The 22,473-nt window shown below is 41.7% G+C and overlaps 1 protein-coding gene across 1 annotated transcript in view; it reads right to left on the bottom strand.

Moving 5' to 3' along the window:
* The window catches only part of Fmn2 (formin 2), a 304,491-nt gene extending 285,861 nt beyond the window's left edge, over positions 1-18,630 (bottom strand). Inside the window, 1 exon segment of the mRNA XM_021197955.2 lies at positions 16,871-18,630. Coding sequence (XP_021053614.1) covers positions 16,871-18,425 — 1,555 coding nt within the window. The 5' untranslated portion in view covers positions 18,426-18,630.
* Between the last annotated feature and the right edge of the window lie 3,843 nt (positions 18,631-22,473).

The raw sequence follows: 22,473 nt of genomic DNA, 5'->3' as shown, positions 1-22,473 counted from the left end.
AAAGTCACATGACAATAGGGAGCTGTTCTCAACATTTGGGTCAGGGCCTATTTAGGGGAGGGGGGCCTCATATCAGATATCCTGAATATCATATATTTAAATTATGATTCATAACAATAGCAAAATTACAGTTATAAAGCAGCATGAAATAATTTTATGGTTGCGGGGGGGTGGGTCACCGCAGCATGAAGAACTGTATTAAAAGGTCTCGGCCTTAGGAAGATCGAGAACATTACATTAGAGGAACCTCCTCCCCACACAAGCAGAAAAGGTGGCCGAGGTTCAGAAGGGAATGGGGATGAGAGGGAGGGAGAGGACTTTCAGGGTAAGATGCCAATTAGAGAAGCAAGGGAATAACAACTACCAGAACCAACTGCTTTCTAGAATCAAATTAAAAAATTGTTGTGGTTTATCACAATATCTACCTGAAGATACACAAATAGGGGCTGGGGACAGCCCAGTGGTTAAGAGTGATTCCTGATCATCTGGAGTTGTAGCATTCAAATACTCACACTGAATGGCTCACAACTGCCTGTAACTCTAGCTCTGGGGAGTCTAGCATCTTTGTCTGGCCTCTATGTGTTCATGGACATTCTATATCCACATGTAGGTATAATAATAAAAGGGTTTTTTTTGTTGTTGTTGTTTTGTTTTTTACAAAAAGAAGTTCCATAAATTCAGGAAGATGAAATAGTGAACATCATTTAAGACAGGGTCTCTCATTCTGTAGCCAGGAACTCACTAGACAGCCCCAAATAGCCTCAGACTCAACATGATCCCTCTGCCTCAGCCTTCTAAATGATGTGACCACAAGTGTGAGCTACACATCTGGCAGTGGAACCCGCTCCTTTCTTTAACATTTTACTTGGATTTCCTTTGTGTATATGGAGGTAAACATGCCAAGAAGCATGCGTGGAAGTCAGAGGGCAGCTTGTGGAAGCCCATTCTGTTTCTATCATGTAGATCTAAAGGATCAAACTTGGGTCATTGGGCTTGGCACTAAGTGCCTTTCCCAACTGAGCCATATCACAGGCCCAGAATAATAGACTCTTCAATGATTGGTGGGTCATTTAAAAAATTTAAGGTGGAAAATATAACATTCTTCTAGTCAAATGGAAAAAAGAAAGCTCGTGGATATTCGAAACACAACAAAAGCAATTCTAAAGAAAAAGTTTATGGCTATAAGTATTTACATTAAAAAATTGTTATAATCCATTGTAAATAAATATGTACCTCAAGATTTTAGAAAGACAAGAAAGAGAAAAACTAGTTATTAGAAAACAAAGTATCAGCATTTCACATAAATTAATGAAACTAAAAAAATACAAAGAATCAATGGAACCAAGCATTGGGTCATTGAAAGGACAACAAGATCCACAAGTCCTTAGCGTAATTAACCAAGAGAGAGAAAATATAAATTCATAAGGAATCTCAAAGATAAAGGCACAGCCTTAAGCCAGATAGATTTTACCAGTCTTTAAATAAAAATTAAAATCTCTGGACTCAAATATAGTTCATAAAATAGAAGGAAAAGCAAACTACCAAAACCCTCTTTTGAAACCAGGATTGCCTCTACAGGAAACCAGATAAAACTTGCTACTATATATAACAATCAATCAGTCAATAAAAAGGAATAAAGAGAACTATAAAACAATTTTCTTGATGAACCACAAGAACACAGCTAAAACTTAATAAAATATTTGTAAACCAAATTCAACCACACATTTCAAATGTCTTATACTAGCATTAGGTTGACTTCATTCTGGGAATGCAAGGGCAATTCCACAAAACAAATAAAAGTAATGAAGCACATATATGGACCGAGGGACAGAAATCACAGGATAATCTCAACAGATGCAGAAATCCTTCTGATAAAGTTCATCATCCATTCCTGAAAAGAAAGCTCTGAAGAAACCAAACCAGGAAGGAAGATTTAATCTGCATCTACAGCCAGTGTTAGACTAAATGGAGGAATGCATGAAAGCTAGTTCCCTGAGTGGAGAGAGCCTGAGGAGCCAGTAAGTATGCCCAGGCTCTCTCCACTTTACTAACGTAGTCCTTGATGCTTATTGCTAGCCAGAGCGATAAGGAAAGAAAAAGAAATAGCGTGATACGAGTACAAAAGGTAGAAGTCAAGTTGTTCATATTTGCAGATGACATGAGTCTATACTGTAAAGACTCAAGCAAAAATGTTCTCAAGTGTGTTACACAATTCACCAATGACACAGACTACAAAATCAACACAGACAACTCAAGACCCTCCTCTGTGTAACAAACTTTCTGAATCAGGAGGAATCAGGAAGAAGAAAAAAATTTTATTAGCCTGGAAAAAATATAACACCTAGGAATGAACATGACAATGAAAACTCCAGGATCTTGAAGAACACAATAGAAGATGGGAAGGAATCCTGTGCTCACAGATTGGCAGAATTAGTAAATTGAAAATGACATTTACTAGTGTGATTCTTGATTACACACACACACACACACACACACACACACAACTTTAAGTCAGAATTGCAATCACACATTTGGATTTACGTGGGACAATGTATAGAACCTACATATGGACAGATGGTCAACACTGAGAAAAGCAGATACTTCTCTAAGATCAGGAATCAGACATTCTGCAAAGTTACATTTATACAAACCAACCGGCTCTCGAAAAAAAAAAAAAAAAAAAAAAAAGGAAACACATAAAAGCAAAAATAGAAACCTCTGAAACAAATAGATATATAGATTACAAAGATGTATGATATAAAAAGTGGTGTCAAAGGTCAAGTAATCAACTATTTATCAAGTAAATCTGGAAAACTAGGTTTTTCATGGGGAGGTAAAAGAAGGAAAAAAAAAAAAACCAGTGAATCTACACATCACACCTGAAACACAAAGGGGGATTGTAAATCAAAGAAGTTAAGGGCAGGGTGATAAAATTAGGATATGAGAAATTTTGCAAGCCTGGAGGAAGAGAGAATTTTCTCACATGAGAAAATATCACGAAGCATAAATTAAACACAGAAATTTAAACGAAGGATAAAGAGGGAAGATATATTGGCCAATCAAACTTGCTTCTGTATCGCAAGATTGATAATCATTATGTAAACTGAATCTATGCTGAGTCTTCTAAATAGGAAGGGGTTCTCAATAGGATGTCAAGTACTTAGAGAGACTGAATAAAAAGGTTCTACGATATCGTTAGAAAAAATATTCACAAAGTCGCAGTGTGGGTCTAGGCCACAAACCAAGCAGCCATCTCCACTGTGGCCTAAGTCCTGTGCTCACACATAGTCACAGACCCATGATGCTCTACAAAATGTTTACAAGTTTGACTGGAGCCAGGTGTGGTGGTATGTTTGAGGCCAGCGTAGTCTGCAAAGCAAGTGCCAGGACAGCCAGGGCTGTTGCACAGAGAGAAGCTCTTCCAAGAAACCCAAGTAACCATATTAAATAAATAAATAAATAAATAAATAAATAAATAAATAAATAAATAAATAAATATTAATAAAATAAAAGTTTGGCTGGAGAAAAGACATCTCCTTTAACAAATGGCAAAGGGAAAACTGGATAGCCTCTATAGAAGAATGGAACCAGATCCCCATTTTGTCCTACAGAAAAATCCATGCAAATAAATTCAAAACTGTGGAAATGGGAGATGGCTCAGTCAGAAAAATACCTGCCATGCGAGCCTGAAGCCCTAAGAGGGCGCCCTGACAACCTAAGTAAAAAGCACAGGGGCACACACTTCTAATCCCAGCACAGGAGAGACAGAGAGGGGAGGATGCTGGGTGTGCTGATGAAGGAAATCCTGTCAGCTGTTCATTTGACAAGACACTAACCAAAAAATAAAGAAAGAACTCAGAAACAAACATTAAATAAACTAATAATATCTAACCTGAAATGGACAAATGAACTGAGTAGCCATGTTTTGAGAAACAAAATAGAGAGGATAGAGAGAAGGCTCAAAGGATTACAGCACCTGCGCTTGCAGAGGAGCTAGGTTCAGTTTCCACCACCCACATGGTAGCTCACAGCCATTTGTAACTCTGGTTCCAAGGAACTAAGCACCCTATTCTGAACTTCTGGGGAACCCATGCAAGCAAAATGCTTATTCACGTGAAAATAAATAAACCTTTAAGAAAGAAAAGAAATACAAATAGCTAACCCACAAAGGATTTTGCTGAAACATTCACAGACAAATAATTTAAAACTACATCAAGATTCTGTCTCACCACAGACAGCATGGTTAGTATTAAAAAAACAAAAACCAATGAACATTGGCGAGGATACATGTTGGGGAGTTGTGGTGGTGGCACTTTGTAGGCTCATGGATTGAACGTTTGCCCTCAAGCTTCCTGCACTCTGAAGAGGTTCTAGAACCTTCCAGAGGTGAGGGAAGTATCACTGATGGTAAACTGAGAGCTGATTGCCTCTCTCTCTCTCTCTCTCTCTCTCTCTCTCTCTCTCTCTCTCTCTCTCTCTCCTCCCGGGACTGACTCTATGACTGTGGAAGCAGAAGCCAAAACCAACCCTTTTTTCCTTAAGTTGGCATCGCCCATGGTATCATCACAGATCAAAGAAAGTAACACAGGAAGGAACACTTAGACTCTGTTGGCAGAACCTGATGTGTATTGAAGATAGAGTTTGGGTTAATTTGGGTGTGTAATGTTTTTATTTGCTTGCAAAGTTTTCAAACTTTATAAAATTAAAAATTTTAACTAAGGAAAAAGCTATTTCATGACTACTCATCTAAAGTCAAAGTGTAGGAAGTAGCAACGTGCTATGCTCATGATACCTGAACAAATGATGTATGCCACTACTGCATGGCCAAGCAACCTCACTCCCAGTTACACATGGCCCCCGGTGTGGTATTCACCAGTGTTCTCTGTAGTCACCAAAGATGTGAGGACTCGAGATCCTCACTGTGCAAAGACTAGACCTAGGGAATGCACCGGAGCTGTCACTCAGAACTCCAGAGGAACATTAAGGCCACAGGAGAAAGGAGAACAGTGCCCCTGGAGCTGTCTAAACCTTAGGAGCTTCCGTGCTTTAGGGGGTGCAAGGGATACTTCATTTAAACAGAAATATTAAGCCCGGTATTTTTTTTCTTTTTAAATGAAGGGTTTATCTGGCAGTGTATTATGGTATAAGAAATATGATCCACTGAATTCTTCCCCTGAAATGGTGTCAACTCCACCTAGAATGAACAAAGAGAACATGAGCCATCATTAAATGACTACAGTGTTTGGGACAGGAAGATGGATAACACTAAGCAACAAAGGGACCAGGCTAAAAAGCATTAACACGTTAAACCACATATGATGCTTATTACACATCACATGCATAATGCACTGCACAGTAATTTACATGTCTTTACATTAAAGTCATCCTAAAGCAGCTTCCATATGTGGGGAAATACAAGGTCATCTACTAGGCAAACAAACTGGAATCTAACAAGAGTTTCTTATAATGAAGCCTTTCCCCAGTCATATGGACTGACAATGAAGACAAATATAGGCTGCACGTTGTCAAAAATGACGAAATAAGGCAACTGCATAAAAGTAACACATCAAGCTATTTCCGAATGTCACTTCTATATCCCCTACCAACATGTCGTAAACTGGCTTTTTATCTGGAATGCTATTCTGTGCACCCTCCTTTTCTGCTGAAGGCCTGTTAAATTTTAATTTGTCTAAGGTTTTTCTTTTTGCCCATATGATACAAAACATATTACACGCATAATATATAGGCACACACATATGATTTTTAAGCTTTATCCTTGGGATAAAACGTGCTGAGTAAGATGTTTCTAGCTTGAGACTTGTCAATGTAAAAGTGTATTCTACTGTACTCTGTAACCCAAAGATTCATGGGTGCTGAACATGCCCTAATACTGAGCCACACTTCCAGACCCCAGATGTGTATACTAAATAGTTTGGTCTCATGCCTGTGGGACCAGCCAGACTTTGAGTAGAAGGCAGGGAAGTCAGCGACTGTGATTGGAACTTTAAAAAGTGGATACAAAGTAATGTAAAGCGGTATTTTTAGTGGAAAGATTAATGGGTTGTAGAAGGTTTAAGGAATGAAAGAATAAGGGCAGACAGGACAGCAGTTCCTTGGTGAGGGGACCCAGCAGACAATGTTGGGGAGATGGAGAAGAAAAGTGTGGTCTTAGACTGTGACTTTCAGAGACTTGTAATGTTTAAGGGAGAGGTGACTGGTGCCCAGGAAAGAAACATCAACGAATGGCTCAGATCTGGGAGTCAATTCTCCACTAAAGTTGGGAAAATAGCCCAGAGGAGATTTACAAAAGGAGACTGGGGGTGGACCTCAGTAGTTCATCTTGAAGCTAAACCAGAAGCCATACACCTACCCTTTGCTATCACAAGGCAAAGGACAGTGAAAGCAGTCATAATCAAATAAAGCGTACTAGAGAAATAAATAAGTAATCCAAGCCACAAACTAAAGGATGCTAGGATACCTTATCCCTTCTGTCAGATTTTACAGCCCAACTGTATGTTTCTCTCTCTAACTCATGACAGTTCTTACTGTTCTACCCATCCCTTCTTGAAAGATGCTGACTCTGACACACTCAATAAACTTCGTGGTTTTTTTTTTTTTTTCTAAAAATAGGACATCCAATTTGATGTCCAAAAATAAACATCCAGGATGTTTCACGGCCATCTAGCATCCTCCCAGACATTTAACCGAAGTAACACTGCACACACAGAAAGGTATAATTGTCTCGCAGAACAACTTGATTGCTGTAAAATGCAATACCTCCCACAGAGAGCGCATGCCAGTAACCATCTCCAATGGTGCATGTGATAGTCTATGGGAAAAAGAATTCCTAAGTTGATGCATCAGAGGCAAAAGATGATCTTTATTGTCATTCCATCTGTTACTGTTTCAGTGAGAAAGCATGTATTTTAGCAACGAAATGACTTACTACTTACAGAGCCCTTCAACGATGTGTTCAGCTGGATTTACATTGGATCCTGTAAAAGTAGATTGTTTTATAACAGGATCAAACCACACTACAATAGTTTAAGCCAATAAGGTTTTTTTTTTTTTTAAACCTATGAGCATTTGTCTTTTCTGTGTTTTATCTCTACAGAACTTTAAAGTCAGAGCTGGACATAATGGTGTGGGCCTTAATCCCAGCACTCAGACAAAATCAGGTGAGTCTCTGTGAATAGGAGACCACCTAGTCCACATAATGTAGTCCAAGGCTACATAGTGAGACCACATTTGGAATGGGAGTTAATGCTAATACCAACTTAAAATTCTTAAAATATTACAGAGCCATGAAATTGTTGAACATGCACGTTTCACAGATGGAGAAACTAAAACAACAAAAACCAATATACCGAGTATACTGAAGTAAAGACTTAATGCACTCCTCTTATTGGGCAGTTCAGAGGACAAGGAGAATGGCTGGGCCTGGAATCCATTTATTTGGAGATGAGTCACATGCTGGTCATAGATCTAAATGGTTTTGCTCAGTGAGCCTGGAAAGACTCACAATAGAAAGACAAATGGGTTTAAGTTTTGATCAAACATTATACAACACGACTCTTCATGTTTTCACAAAGCAATACCATCTACCACATACAAACATTAAACTCAATACGCAAAAGCACAGAGTCCAACATTCACGCTAGATAAAGGCAGCCCAGCCAGGTCAAATCTTAAAGGTTCTGGAGAGATAGCTCAGCAGTTAAGAGCACTTGCTGAATTTGCCCGGGAATAAAGTTCAGTTCCCAGGACCCACGTGGGGCAGCTCACACTGCCTGTACCTCCAGCTGCAAGACATCTGATGCCTCTTTTGGGCCTCCTTGAGGATATATACAGAGACATATATATGCACATAAATATAAAAACGAAAATCAGTCCACACCCTCTAAATCAAAACATCAGGACTCTCCCCACCTCTGCCAACGCTCCCAAGCTATTAGTATTCCATGTAAATGGATCTCCTGGGCATAAGGATTCTCTTCACCTCCAACACTGGAAAAACTACAACAAACTGTGTCTATGCAGTGCATGATTTCAGAGACTCCTGTTAGACCTGTTCTAAATAATCATAGCGTTAACAAACTGGAGTAAACTACCTCCCAAGATGGCCTCTACTTCTCTTTTCTTCTCTTGTGTCCTAGAGGACCAGGGTGTGCCTAAGGTCAAACTACAGACCTCATACATGTGAGACGAATGTTACCATCTTGCAACATCCTTAGTCCTGCCTTTGCTTTGGTTAACTGAGAAACCAGACTATTAGGAAGAGATGAGAAGGAAGAAAGAGGAAGGAAAGAAGGGAGGGAGGGAGAGAAGGGGGAATGGAGGGAGAAAGGGAAGAGTGAGGGAAGTGGGGAAGAGCAGGGAAGGGAGGAAGAGAGGGAAGAAACAGGAAGAGGGGAGAAAAGTGCAAAGGGAAACTGTTGACAACTTCTGCTGTAGTCCTGCAGTGGATGGCTGGTAAATATTTGGTTCCTTCCTGGTCCCTTAAAGCAATGATGTAAATGACACAAAGAACCCTTCTCCGTCATATAAAGAGACCCAATTAGGCAGTGTGAACATTCTCAGCATAGCACTCCAACACACTAAAGTGTAGATTTTCTCAAGCTGTGAATCTCATTCTTGCTGAATATACAAGATCTGCAGTTAGCCCAGCCCTGCTCTAACATCCAGTAACCAAGTGTCCAAGGACTCCATAGTATGCTGTAACCTGATGGGAGGACCACAGAGGAATAGCAGGCATTTTCCTGATCAGCTAACACTTCCATGCCCATCTTTGTAAAGGAGTAAGCCATTCATTTTCTCTTTCTCACCAACAGTGGAACAGGCATCAAAGGGATAATAACTGTCTGCCACAGTTGGCATCCTCTTGTGACATCCAATAAATGTTATTTGATCTAATAGTTTTTAGGGACTGCTTTGATTTATTCTAATTGAATAGAAATTATATTTTGCCTTGTTTATATTTTAATATTTTTGAGCCTTGTAAGACCTGGAGGGATAACTCAGCTGTTAAGAATGCTTGCTGCTCTTGCAGAGGAATAAAGTTCATTCCCCAGAACCCACATTTGGCAGCTCACAACTGCCTGTAATTCCAGCTCCAGGGCATCCAACATCAGCTTCTGATCTGCAAGGGTACATGCCTACCTATTCACATAAGCACATGAAGGTACACACGTAAACAGAAATTAAAGTAAAAGGCATCATAAAGTTTTTGCATTTGGAAAATTCATATCGACTATTAAGTCACAGATAAAACTTGATTTCTCCTTAACAATCCTTAATGCTGAATTCCATTACTATTTCTAATACGAAAGTTAGAGTGAATGGAAATAAAAGTTTACCTATTCCCTTTACCTTGTGGGATGGTGTGTCTGTGTGTGTGTGTGTGTCTGTGTGTGTGTGTGTGTGTGTGTGTGTGTGTGTGTGTGTGTGTGTGTGTGTAGGCCAGAGATCAACAGTGGCATCATTCCACAAGCACTCCCCCCCTTATGTCTTTGAACCAGGGTCTTTCCTGGTATAATGCTCCCAGTTAGGCTACATTGCCTGACCTCATGATCCCCATGTCTGTGTCTTTTCAGAACTAACATTTCAAATGAGTCACCACACCTGGCTTTTATATATGTGGGCTCTGTGGATAAAACTCAGTCTCTCATGCTTGTGTATCATGCACTTTACCACCTGAACGTTTTCCCTAGCCTTAAAACGTCTTCAATCATTCTTCATTATGTATGCACTGAAGGATAGAGATGCAGCTTGGTGGCAGAGCTCCGGTAGAGAAGACAGAGTGCCTGCTTAGCATGTGTGAGGCTCTGACTTTGAATCTCAGTACTCCTATCCCGAAACATGGGTATTATGTATGTGTATGTGTATGTGTATGTATATAGAGCTTGCAATATGGCACAGTAGGTACAAGTGCTTGCTGCCAAATCTAAAGCTCAGATTTTCATCCAAGAGAAGCACATGGGGGAGAGAATTGACTCAGCAAGCTGTCCTCTGACCTCTATGTGTGTGACATGGCATGAGTGCTTGTATATACACACACACATACACACACACACACACACACACACACACACACATATATATATATATATATATATATATATATATATATATATATATAAATTAATATGTATACATACATATGTACACATATATGAGTATATACATATGTGAAAGCTTGAATTTCTGTACTACGGTTACCATTTTAATCCTAACCTCCGGCAGAGATGATGTGTGCTCTCAAGAGACCCACCAATTATCATGCTATCTTTACTTCATTGACTATAACTAACTTCAACTGACCAGAAGTCTGGTGTAACTCTCAAGCTTAGATTCAACATGTTGTAGTTGACCTCAGGACAGCTAAATACCCCAACTTCCTTGTGTCAATCCCAGAAACACATGTTGGATGAGTGTTTACCAAGAACTCACATACTCAGTGTTTGTCTGGACAGCACCCTGCAAGACACACAACAGACATGAGTGGGCAGATGGAGAGGAAAAGTAGGTGATGGGTGGACAGCATAGGCAAGGCAAGGAAGAAGAAATCCTAAATCCAGACAGTGGCATGATGCAGGTAGCACATTTGAAGAGTGATATGGAGACTGCCAGGGCTCACTGACGGGACACGGAAGACGTGGCCTTCACTTGGTCCTTTTGACATGCTTCCCAAGAAGCAAACTAAACTTCGAAGAAAGTGAGCATGCAGGACAAAGAAAGGCCCAGGGTCTGAAATATGAGCTCATAGTCATAGAAGAGCAAATACATTAGTGTGTCTCAATCACTATCTCATGTGAGAATCAGGGAAGAAGGCCAAAAGTTCAGTGCTTGGTAACAGATACTGGACAGAACAAACACTGACAGGGTGTCAGTTCTCTCTCTCTCTCTCTCTCTCTCTCTCTCTCTCTCTCTCTCTCTCTCTCTCTCTCTCTCCCTCCCTCCCCTCCCTCCCTCCTGTTCTCTGCTGTTGTTCATTATTGCTTTGATGTTTTTCATAGAGACTATCTGACACACAGGTCACATTAGCTTTGAACTTGTGGCAATCCTCCTGTTTCAGTTGCCTGGTTACAGGTCTAAATTATCATACTGGTCTCCCATACCTCCTTTAGTAAGCAGCAATATCTCCATTTCTCACAACCAAACCCTCACCCTCTTTTTCTGGGCCCCCAGAAACCTGAAGTGATGAAAATGTTTATAATTATAAAAAAAAAAAAATGAGAGAAAGAAATAGAATAGCTATGTAAAAAAAAAACAAACAACTATGTTTAAGAAATAATTTCATTAAGTATCTGAACAATTTATAACCTGCCAAGATTTTATAATAGTTTCAGAACTGTTTGGTCCTGTTTTCAAACATTTGGCTCTGTCCACTTCAAACAATAAAATTTATTGAGAAAACAAGTCCATTGTGGAAATCAATCAAAATCAATTAAACACCTGCTCTTTGCCAGGCGCAGTGGCAGGGGCTGTGTTCCATGATGTCACTGAATCCTAACATTCTTAGTGTGAAGCTGTTCCTCCATGCTCATATATCTGAGGAGCAATTACGGGTGAGTCATTTAGCTAAAGAATAAAGCTAGGAAGCAAATACGCAGGATAACTGTTTAGACCAACCACCATCCAACACAGTTTCAGCAACTTTTTAGTAGAACCCGAAGGGAACTCCGTGAAGGCACCTGCTCTATTTCAAATGTGCATGGCTGAGAGCCAAGTGCTTGAACACACTTAAAACCAGGCCAATCCCCAGGTCATAAGGCAGTCATTTCGCGTATCACTGAAGCCGTTGGGATGTTTCACTCTGATCCAAGCCACAGTCCAAAAGAATCTTTCAGAAAAAACTAAAATGACATAAAGAATATTCTTGGTCAAATTGTCTCTAATGTCTGGAACCTGAAAATAACAATATCTAGGCACCCCTGTTTCCTTGTTTATATAAATGCCATAATCATCTTTCTTTCTTTATCATTGGGGATGTTTTTGTTTTTATTTTTGCTTTTATTTTTGTATGGACAAGCTAGCATTGAACTCAGAGAGATCTGCCCTCCTTCCTTTCCAAGTGCTGACTAAAGGAGTGAGCTACCATGCCCAGACCAATAGCATAATTTTCAGAGACACCTGCTTCATTTATTTATACCTGTACTCTGCCAGGAGCTACTGCTATGACACTATTTGGCCTATAAAATTTTCAGTGTGATGATTTAAAAAGCTATACATTGAGTCCAAGATTAGAGCCAGATATGGTGGCATATACCTTTATTTGTAACACTTGGGAGACAGGAGGACCAGGAGTTTAATGATAGCATTTATTATTAGGGTGTTCAAAGCTAGGTACATAAGATACTATCTCCAAAAACACTTTTTTTAAGAGCTCTGTGAGAAAATACTCACTCCCAGAGTGACTCCTCCTGTCTATTAATACAACAAATAAGAGAAACTTTAGAAAAGTCATAATGAGAGTAAAAAGTTCAAGCTATTGATGCAAGCACTTTGCCACTTAGCTTGAGAAACTCTGGGTTCCACTTGGCTTAGCTCTCAGCACATTAACAACGGCTTTGGATTTTTGAGGTCATACAGTAGGTGGGGATTACTAGCTCAATGCTCTTAGTCAGGTTCTTTGACTTGTCTGAGCCTTGGTTGCTCATAGAGACATGATTCAGCATAGCTGTACTTCAAACTGTGATAAAGATTACATATACTTAAGTAAAGCACCATCCCAGAGCCATCTGACATCCAGCATAATAAATGGAGGTAACATCATAATTGTAGACTTTTACAAGCTAGTAACAAATTTATGAGTAAAATCAAATCATAAGGAATTCGGGAGAGTGCAGAAGCAGATAAAGAAAGCACTAAGAATGAAAGAAGCAATGGCCAGAAAGGAATCAAGAAACTATACAGATAAAAAAGCCCAAGTGACAGAGACCATAGCCATTAGCCCACACACGTAAACCAACTCGCAGGGGCCACACCAGTGCTTCCACAAGACAATGATGTGCCCGAAGATGACAGCGAGCCTTGTAAAACAGATGGAACTTTCATCCCATGCGCTTAAAAGGGAGATAGATTAAGTGCATAATTGACTGGAAAGATTCCTATCAAAAGTGATTTGGCATCACAAATTCAATATATTAGATGTCCAAACTTTAATTAACTGCACCCTATTACCAGGCTAGGAATGCAATTCAGTTATAAAGCAACTGCTTAGCATACAAGAGGCCCAGAGTTTGACACCAAGACCACTTTTCAGTGGAGAACCTCTCAAATTCTCCCTATGGAATACTGAAAGGGGCACGTTTCCAATAACTTAGGTGTGAAATTTTGAAATGGATTGCCCTCCAATACCGTCAATTTCCCCACAACTGAAAGAAGAATGCCTCATCACTGAGCACTGACATATTCAGCAGAGACAAAAACCTGGGCGGGAGATTCTATTTCCACTTGCATGATTTTCGCTATGTTGGCAATGCAGTAAAAAGAGAATCACTTTCCCCGCTCTCCAGTGCTATAAAGCTAAAGAATGTTGAGGGAAGCAAAGAGATACAATGCCCTTCTGGATTCAAAGGCAGCTGGGAAATTAACTGATCTAAATAATTCCACAATTAAGACCAACAACCTAGCTCCTTAAGGATAACACCAGTGTTCACTGAGCCCTGAGCAACTTCTGAGCTGCCTATAAAACCACCACAGAGGATTGTAAAGCTGAGAAAAGTGTTAGATGACAAAGACAGGGCCAATCTGGTAACCCTCTGACACAACAGTCTCCAGGACAGCTTTCTCAAGAAAAATCCAGTTTTTTTCTCACTTCAAATTCACCCATCATTTGTCCCAAGGAAGGTCAGATATTCGACCTCTACTAACAGAAACCAGAAAAATCTTATCAGGGAAAGCATTAGATAGGGCAATGCCTTTCAAAGGTTCTCGCTTTGTATGTTATCATCTAGTGCCAAAGATACAAACGCTAGCTGTAAGTAAGGGTGACTCAGTGGACAGTGTTCTCTTCTAGCTTTGTCTAGGAATAAGTTATACAGCATGACCTTGAGAACTTGATCTTCATTTCCCCACCAGTCCCAGGCTAAGTTAAATCTACTCATTGCTTTATGTCCCTGAGAAACATAGAACACAAAACTCAACCTGCCATCCATTGGCAGCAATTTCCAACCATCTAACACAGGCAGATGACTGCCACATAAAAATGGCTTTTATTCTGTATAATAACAAAAATCTGCCTGAGGAGGCCAACAAAACTCACAGGCTACCTTCAAGAGTTACACATTTGAAATTTGAAAATAATAGCAAAATTAAATGAAACCCAAGACTTAAGAACACTTTTTGTTGGGGGTAAATAAAACCTCAATATATTTAAGGTCTTGTGATCTTCCAGGACTCTCTTTAATTCTCCTTTAATAAATTCTATTAAGTCAATTATTGCTTTATACTTGATAAACCCTGAGGAACTGTGATTGCTAGATAGATTTTATATAAATATATATATACATATACATATATATGATAGATAATAAATAGTTGATAGAGGGATAGATAGAGGGTAAAGTAGATAGATCATAAGTGATAGATTGATCATAGATGATATAAAGATGATAGATGGTGAGAGAGAGAGAGAGAGAGATTATAGGTTATAGCTGATAGGTAACAGGGGTAGATGGATAGAAGGTAGGCTCTTGCACACTGTACTTCTTTTCGGTGCTGATACTGAAGTCCATGCTAGACAACTGCTTTCCTACAGAGCTGACCCCCCATGCTCTCCACTTGTCAGTAACTTCCAGTTAGTATAATTTGGAAAGCCAGGGCCACGATTCAGTAGTCTGTGTGTCAGGCTACTGTAACCCACTGGTAAAGGTTTGTCTAGAAAGTCGAGACTCTAAGTTCTATTCTCAGCACAAAACAAGTTCACACACACACACACACACACACACACACACAAATTATATTAAGAGACAGGCTTGATAGCACAAGCTTATACTCCCAGCAGTTGGGGAACTGAGGCAGGAGAATCAGGCATTCAGGGTCATCCTTAAGTACTGAAGTTTGAAACCAGCCTGAATTACATAAGGCCCCCTCACAAAAACCCAAATCCAAACAACGAAAGAACTATCCCAAGAACTGTTCAATCATCATCCATAAAAATATGACCTTTTCAGTTTTGAATATGTTAATTTTCTTTACATCATGTCTAGTAGATCCATGACTTCAAACTTCCCCTTTCAGTAAATCTCCACAGTAAAGAGCATGGAGGAAATAATATGTTAGTATTAAGTAAATAAAGTCTACGAAGTCAATAAAAATCACTTTTAAGGTTCTGATCTTAAAATAAATCAAAATCAAAATAAAGGCTATCATAAAAGTAAACTAAAAGTGTACTAAGGGAAAAAGTGTACTAAAGGGTCTGGGAATTGGATCGTTGGTTAAGAACACAGGCTACCCTTCCAGAGGACCTGAGCTAGATTCCCTGTGCCTACAGGGTGGCTCACAGCCATCTGTAACCCAGTCCTAGTGTCCTATCATGGCCTTTGCAGGCACTGCACAGATATAGTGCATAGACACAGATGTATGCGAAACAAAGACACACATAAAAATAATAAAATAAATATACTAAAAAAAAAAAACAAACCCATAGTTACTACAGCTTCTAGACAACTAAGAACGCATCTGCCCAACCTTTTATCCCTGCCTCTCAAGTGCTGAGACTGCGGGCACTTGCTATACACCTAAACGATAACCTGTTTATTATACTAACATAACACATTTGAAATTGCATTTAAAAATTAACTTTTCGTGTATTTTTCTGAAACCCATCAGTACTGGCATTCAGTGCTGCTATTTTTCCTCTCTGTTCTTTATATTTGAACAGTACATCTTCAATAATAATATGTGAAACAGGAGTCCCACTGGCGTCAGCAGTAAACTCAAGAGATACTTTGCACTTACAAGAAGAAACGAAGATTGAATTTTAGCCCGGGAAGCTGATGCTGACTGTGGTCTATCACACAGACTGAACCTATCACAGGCGCAGTCACCTAAGGAAGACAGGACCAGTGGGAGCCCTGTGCTTTCAGTTTCCCATGTTCAAAATGTCCACATCTCAGCTTCCTCTCACTGACTCGGGACATCGCCAGGTTTAAGTTCATTGCCCACCTAGGCAACTTACGGAAACCCTTTACGGAAACAAGAAGCATCTCAGAAATCTGAGGCCATAGTTCAGTAGTACAGTACCTGCCTAGCAAGCAAAAGGCCATCGTTTCAATCCTTAGAATCATAAATAAATAACACATTACTAATGGTCTATTATTTATTCATTTTCTATGAGCGTATATCATACTTGCTAGCATTCGCAAAAAGGAGTAATCACTTAACTTCGCAAATTACCTGTATGGTACCCAGACCACTGCATGGTAGAAAACTATCTTCGAGGTGGTCAGACATAACCTTTAGAATGTACTAGAATAAATGTTGTGTGCCTGCAATACAGATCCTTGGGAAGGTCTATGTACAGTTTTAGACGGTGAAAATATAGAAGGAAAAGAAATAACATGAAGGATGACAGAGGTAGCAAGACACAGAAGGGGTTAATATTCACAGAGGGAAGGAGGCTAAGGGCCGTGAGCATATCAGTCCTCTTTTGAGATGACTTTGCACATACAACTACATTTTTTTCTTTTCCTCTTTTCTATCCTGAGAAGAGAATAAGCACACCCAAGGCTTTTAACTAAGGAGACACCTCTGGCGGTAAATAACAGGCCTGGGCCTTTCAGAACGTGGAGGGGGCGGGGTGGTAAAGGAAGGACCTGATTGGCAGGCGACCTGCCACCCGGAGATACGTGGCAGGCGCGCTCACCTGTGAACACGTTCTGAAAGCCATCAGCTGTCGCTGGAGCCCCAGGTGCCTTGGCGGCCAGCACAGGGGACCCGCCACCACTGTCATCCGCAGTAGCCCCGCGCCCTAGCAGGTGCACGGAGCCTCCTGCCCCTGGTGTACGGACGCCCAGCTCCTCGGTCCAGTCGGCTGAGCGGCTGAGGCCGCCCGTGAGGCCACCCTCCAACCGGTGCTTTTTCGCCGGAGCCGCAGCAGAGGCCAAGGCGGTTCTGGGGCTCCGGCTCACGGAAGGGTCCGGTCGCTTTTTGATCCTAGGACTCTGGTTGGGGGACTGGGACGGGGAGTGATTGGGAGAGCTGAGCTGCCGAGTGGTGGTCTTGATGTAGCAGGGGGTGATGAGTGGGTAAGGTTTGAAGCAGCGAGGGCTGGGTGCAGGGCTACCAGGCAAAGAAGCGACTGCAGAGGTAATGGGTTCTCTCATCCCCTCCTCTGGCTCTTCCTCCATCCTCTGTGAGGCTTCTTCCACCTCTGGGACCCATTCCTCCCCTGGAGAACCGCGGGGGGCATCCTCAAAAGCATCCTCCTCACACTCCTCATCTGTGTCCCCAGTTCCAGCCACGGGAACTCCGGTGGCGCCATCCCCTGGCCCAGCTTCAGGAAAGGTGAAGGCTGGTGATGAGAGAGAGTCTGTGACTGCGGAGGGGGCGGTCGCATAACCCGGTGTCTCGGAGGCCAAGTGGCTTCCGGAAGACGGAGGATGCTCAGGCACCGGAGACTTGGTCTCAGGCAAGTCAGGTCTCACCGGTCGTGCCTGTACTGTGTCCTTTTCAGCCTCGCTTCTAGGTCCCAGCAAGAACTGGTCCAGGCCCAGAAAGGCCCCAGGCTGAGGGGAGATGGCAGTGGGGGGCGCTGCAGGCTCCTCGGAGTCCTGGAGCAGCAGCTTCTGCTGCTGCTGCTGCTGCTGCTGCTGTTGCAGACGAATTGCCTGCTGGATGTCTGAGAGCAAATCCTCCTGCTCCGTAGCGGAGTGGAAGCTGTAGATGTCCGTGTCTGAACCAGAACTGGTCCTTTGTCCATCTTGCGCTCCAGCCGCAGTTTCCAAATCCTCCGCGGTCGCCTGGATCCCTACCCCAGCCTCAGCAGGCCTAGAAGCACCAGGATGGATCACCTCGAAAGGGTCAGCGCACTCGGTATCCGATAGGCCAGTCTCCTCAGCGGAGAGGCTGAGGTCCGGGGTCTTGGTGACTATAGAGTGAGCGCTGTCCAGCTCCCCGATCGGCAGGGCCTGTGAATCCAGCACATCCTCCCGCGAGTCGCAGGCACCTTTCCCCTTGGTCAGGTTCTTTCTGATCCGCAGGTTGGAAAACACCGAGGCTCTAGAATCGGACTTGCTCTTCTTCTTGCTGGTCTCCCCGCTGCCCCCTCCTCCCCTGCCGTGCTTGCCAAGCGCCTTTTTGCTCCCGCTCGCCTTCTTTGTGGTTTCTGTATCCCTGGGCCCCGCGGCATCCTCGGCTCCGCCGCCTTCGTGGAAGGCATCACCTGCGCTTCTCTTCAGCTTCCCATCCTGGTTCCCCATGTTTCAACCCCACTGCTGCGCCGCCGCGCCTTGGGGTCCTCAGGCCATCTCGGCCCTGGAGAGGGCCAGGGGAGTGTCCGGGACAATTCAGGCAGCTGGGCCGGCCGTTGGGAGCGGAGGCCGAGGAGCACCCAGCTGGCCCCGCTCACATCTGCTGCCGCTTTGCATAATGCGCGGTGGCTCTCCCGGCTGCCGTCCCTGCGGCTGTGGCTGCGGCCCTGGCTGGCGGGCGCGAACATGCTCAGTTCAGCGCGCACTCCCCACCAATGGCTGCACAGGACTCAGCCTTGGCCTGGCTCCCCGCCCACCGCCGCCGCCCCTTCAATGCCCCCTTTGGCTCCTCCTGCAACCAAGTAGAAAAACCCATCTATCTCTAGTACTTCATAATTGGGGGTGGGGACAACAGGAGCTGTCTTTATGTACCCCACACTAGATCGAATTTAGAATCTTCCTGACAGGTTATTTCTGGGACCTTAACCTCCACCTCAAAAACAAAACATGTTGCCCTCTTTTCAAGATCTGGAATGTTGGAACATTTTGATGAAACTTCAAAGCTCGCAGACCTGCAAAGAGAAAAACACAGGGGAAAAATCGAAGCCTAATTCCAGGTCAGAAGTATCATAACATCAGGAACACACACACACACACACACACAGAGAGAGAGAGAGAGAGAGAGAGAGAGAGAGAGAGAGAGAGAGAGAGAGAGAGAGAGAGAGAGAGAGACTACTTCTGCATGGCCCCAGTTCAAATACTTGTTGAATGGGTGGACTGTTGTGTCCCTTAAATACTTGACCATGGCTTTGCACACTCTAAGGTTTGTGAGCATGCTACCTACTTAGGGAAAGGCTCCTTCCCCAGACCCTGCCTGGTACACAAGCCTCTTCAAGACCAGGACATCAACTGCCATTTCCAAAGTGGTTTTGTGAGACCTTTCTGGACAGAGAAAAGAGAGGTAGGGGATGCTGAAAATACTGAGATTAAAGCTGATTAAAATGCTAATCTCCAAAATTCTATGTGTTTACCATATAAATTAGACATTTGTATTTAAAAGGGGTGCATGAATTATAACTCCCGGGAGGTCAAACTCATCAATATTAAACATGTCACAATGTGATGCTGTATAAAAAGGAGAAAGAAAAAAAAAAAATGCCCTTGGTACAAACACAGGAAATGAGACCTAGTGCTATGAAGGATGACCAGTTTCTCCAGCAAACCCATCCAAGCGCACTTTGTCCAGGACCAGGGCTTCCTAAGTTTCAGACCTAGATAACAATCACTTTTTTCTTGCTGAGAATTGTTGTCTTTATTTTAATGACATTAAACTATAGTTTTTGTTAAATGCCTTAAAGCATCATTAGTATTTTAAAAGGCTGCAAACAATAAAAGCAAAAAAAAAAAAAGAAATCATAGAAGTCACATTTGTGAAAAATGTTACTCTTTGTTGGAAATCCAGACAGCAATTATCAGCCTTTCTCAAACTATGATCTTTAAAACAAGTGTTCACTGTTGCAGGTGGATTAACAGTCTGAGATGGCCTTTTTGAATAAACAGTTTGAAGAACTCAGCTTTAATAACTGTGCCAGGGTAATATCCCAGTCTCCAAGGGATCCCGAGAGCCTGAAAAGCCTTTATTTCACCTCTTTCACAAGACTGGCTCCTCTTTTCTAGATGCAGGCCACCCCCAGGGCACACTTTGCCTGTGGGCCACTAGAATTCTCGGCCTCCTTGAAGGCTGCCTACTGCTTTGACTCCTGGTTCTTGCTCTTTCTCTAACAGAGCAAACTTTGATTCAGACCTATTTGTTTCTTTGCTATTTTCTTCTGTGATACACTCAAGAAGTTCAGGAGACGAAGGGGGAGGGGAGGACAGAGAGCTAAAAGAGAGGCAGAAAGAAAACTTTTTTTTTTTTTTTCCAAGTCCTTTGAATGTGGGAGAATAGGTGGCCTTTGAGGGGCAGGTCAGAGATGACAGAGCTCTATTATAAGGTCACAAAAGTAGTAGAAGAAACATTAGGGACTGTGGAAGGGGGATGGGAAGGGGGTGGGGGGACAATAAAGAGTAATGGGGATGACTGGGATCACCCTGTCAGTAGCATCAGCTGGGAGACAGACAGGGCAGCCTCCTGCAGCCCAAGGACTTACCCTGTCTAGGGACAGCCAGGAAGGTAAAGCTGGCCCTTGAGGGTACTCAACAAAAAGAATTTCAGGACAAGTCAGAGTGAGGCAGCTACTCAATGAGTTAAGTATTCAGTTTATTAAGAGATGGTAGATGCTTCAGGGTTAATTAAGCTTGTCCACAGAGGGGGAGAAAAGGAGACAGGCAGGGAGATAGGGTGGAGGTTGAGCTTCTTAAGAAAGTTCTATCAGTGTCTTAGCATATATATATATATATAATTAAAATTATGTATTTCTCCTATCTTAAAATATAGCACAAAGAAATACACAATAAAATAAATGTAGGAAGTCTTTTTTAAAGAATTTTTGATTTTTTTTTTTTTTTTGAGACAGAGTTTCTCTGTGTAGCCCTGGCTCTCCTGGAATTCACTCTGTAGACCAGGATGGCCTCCAATTTATAGCAATCTGCCTGCCTCTGCCTCCCAAGTGCCACATTAAAGGCTTAAAAGCATGTGCCACCACTGCCAGGCTAAGAATTCTGTTTCTGTAAATGAAGTTATAGGATAGTTTCATGAGGTGTACTGCTTAGGTTCAGGGACAGAAGAGCAGTGTTGAGAATGTAAAACTCAAAGATCAGAACAATATGGCCCCAAGCAAACATAGCTTTGTTTTGTTTCTTTGTTGTTTGTTTGTTTTGAAATGTTATCCAATATCTTTGTTTGAAATATCTATTAGAAAAGAGAATATCAGTCTCTCTCTCTTTTGGGAATGGTGAGACTCCAGCATGCTGGACTTCTGCAGAATAAAACACTCTTTGCACTTACATACAAAAAAAAAAAAAAAAAAGAAAAGAAAGCGAGAAAGCGAGAAAGAAAGAAAGAAAGAAAGAAAGAAAGAAAGAAAGGAGAATGTCATCTCAGTAGGCAATCTCTATATATCTCTGTCTCTCTACCATTGAATAGCATCCCAAACCCTCTATAAACAATCTTTTTTTCTTTTTTTCTTCTTCTTTTTAAAAATTTATTTATGTATTTATTCATGTATTTATTTTCAAAGGTGGTATTATGTAGCCCAGGCTGGTCCTGGACTCACTATATAGCTGAGGCTGGCCTTAAACTCCTGATCTTATTAACTTTAACGCCCAAGTGCTGGGATTATAGGTGTGTTACACCACAAGCAGCTACAGTCTTAATTGTATCAGCTGAGTCAATAGTTTTGATTCTCTCTGAGAGGAAAGTGTGAATCAGACCCTAGGGTGAAGAGTTCCTTTTGTGTTTCTGATCTCTGAACTTCCCTTGTCTTTCTATCCTATTTCCAAAGTTATTTATATGCATATATAGAACTATCGTAATGAATCTTCTTACTTAATATGACTAGCACATATTGATTTAATATAATTAGAGCATATTAATAAGGAAAAAACTCTATGATATCCAAAGGCACATTTGTAACTCACAAATGTGGGTATTGAGGTAGACAAAAAAATGCTCAGTAAAATTAGCTCAGTTCCCCAGAGACTAAGAGGCTTGTTCATTTACAACAGCTGAGACAGTACTTGAGACTAAAAATTTGGTCACAGATTTCCTTATAACACCACCATACTCTTTAGTTTTGGGGGAACTGACAAGGATATCTAAAAGTATAAGCTGACATCAGCTGAAAACAACAACAACAACAACAACAACAACCCCACACCTGTGTTGAAGATTGTCACTGTAGATTAATTAGAGTATCAGAGATGGAGAGCCAAACTGTACTTCACATGTCTTCAGTTTAACATTTTAGTTATCATAAAAATAATGGCTTTTTTGATGACATTTTTCTACACACACACCACACACACACACACACACACACACACACACCAATATATCAATGTACCTTGCTTGTATTCTCTCTCTATTACTTTCCTCAATCCCTCCTCTTTCTTCAAT

The sequence above is a fragment of the Mus pahari genome, chromosome 5, assembly GCF_900095145.1.
Source record: "Mus pahari chromosome 5, PAHARI_EIJ_v1.1, whole genome shotgun sequence".
Taxonomy (NCBI): domain Eukaryota; kingdom Metazoa; phylum Chordata; class Mammalia; order Rodentia; family Muridae; genus Mus; species Mus pahari.
The sequence above is the reverse complement of the archived record's forward strand: the minus strand, read 5'-3'. Positions and strand labels throughout refer to the sequence as shown.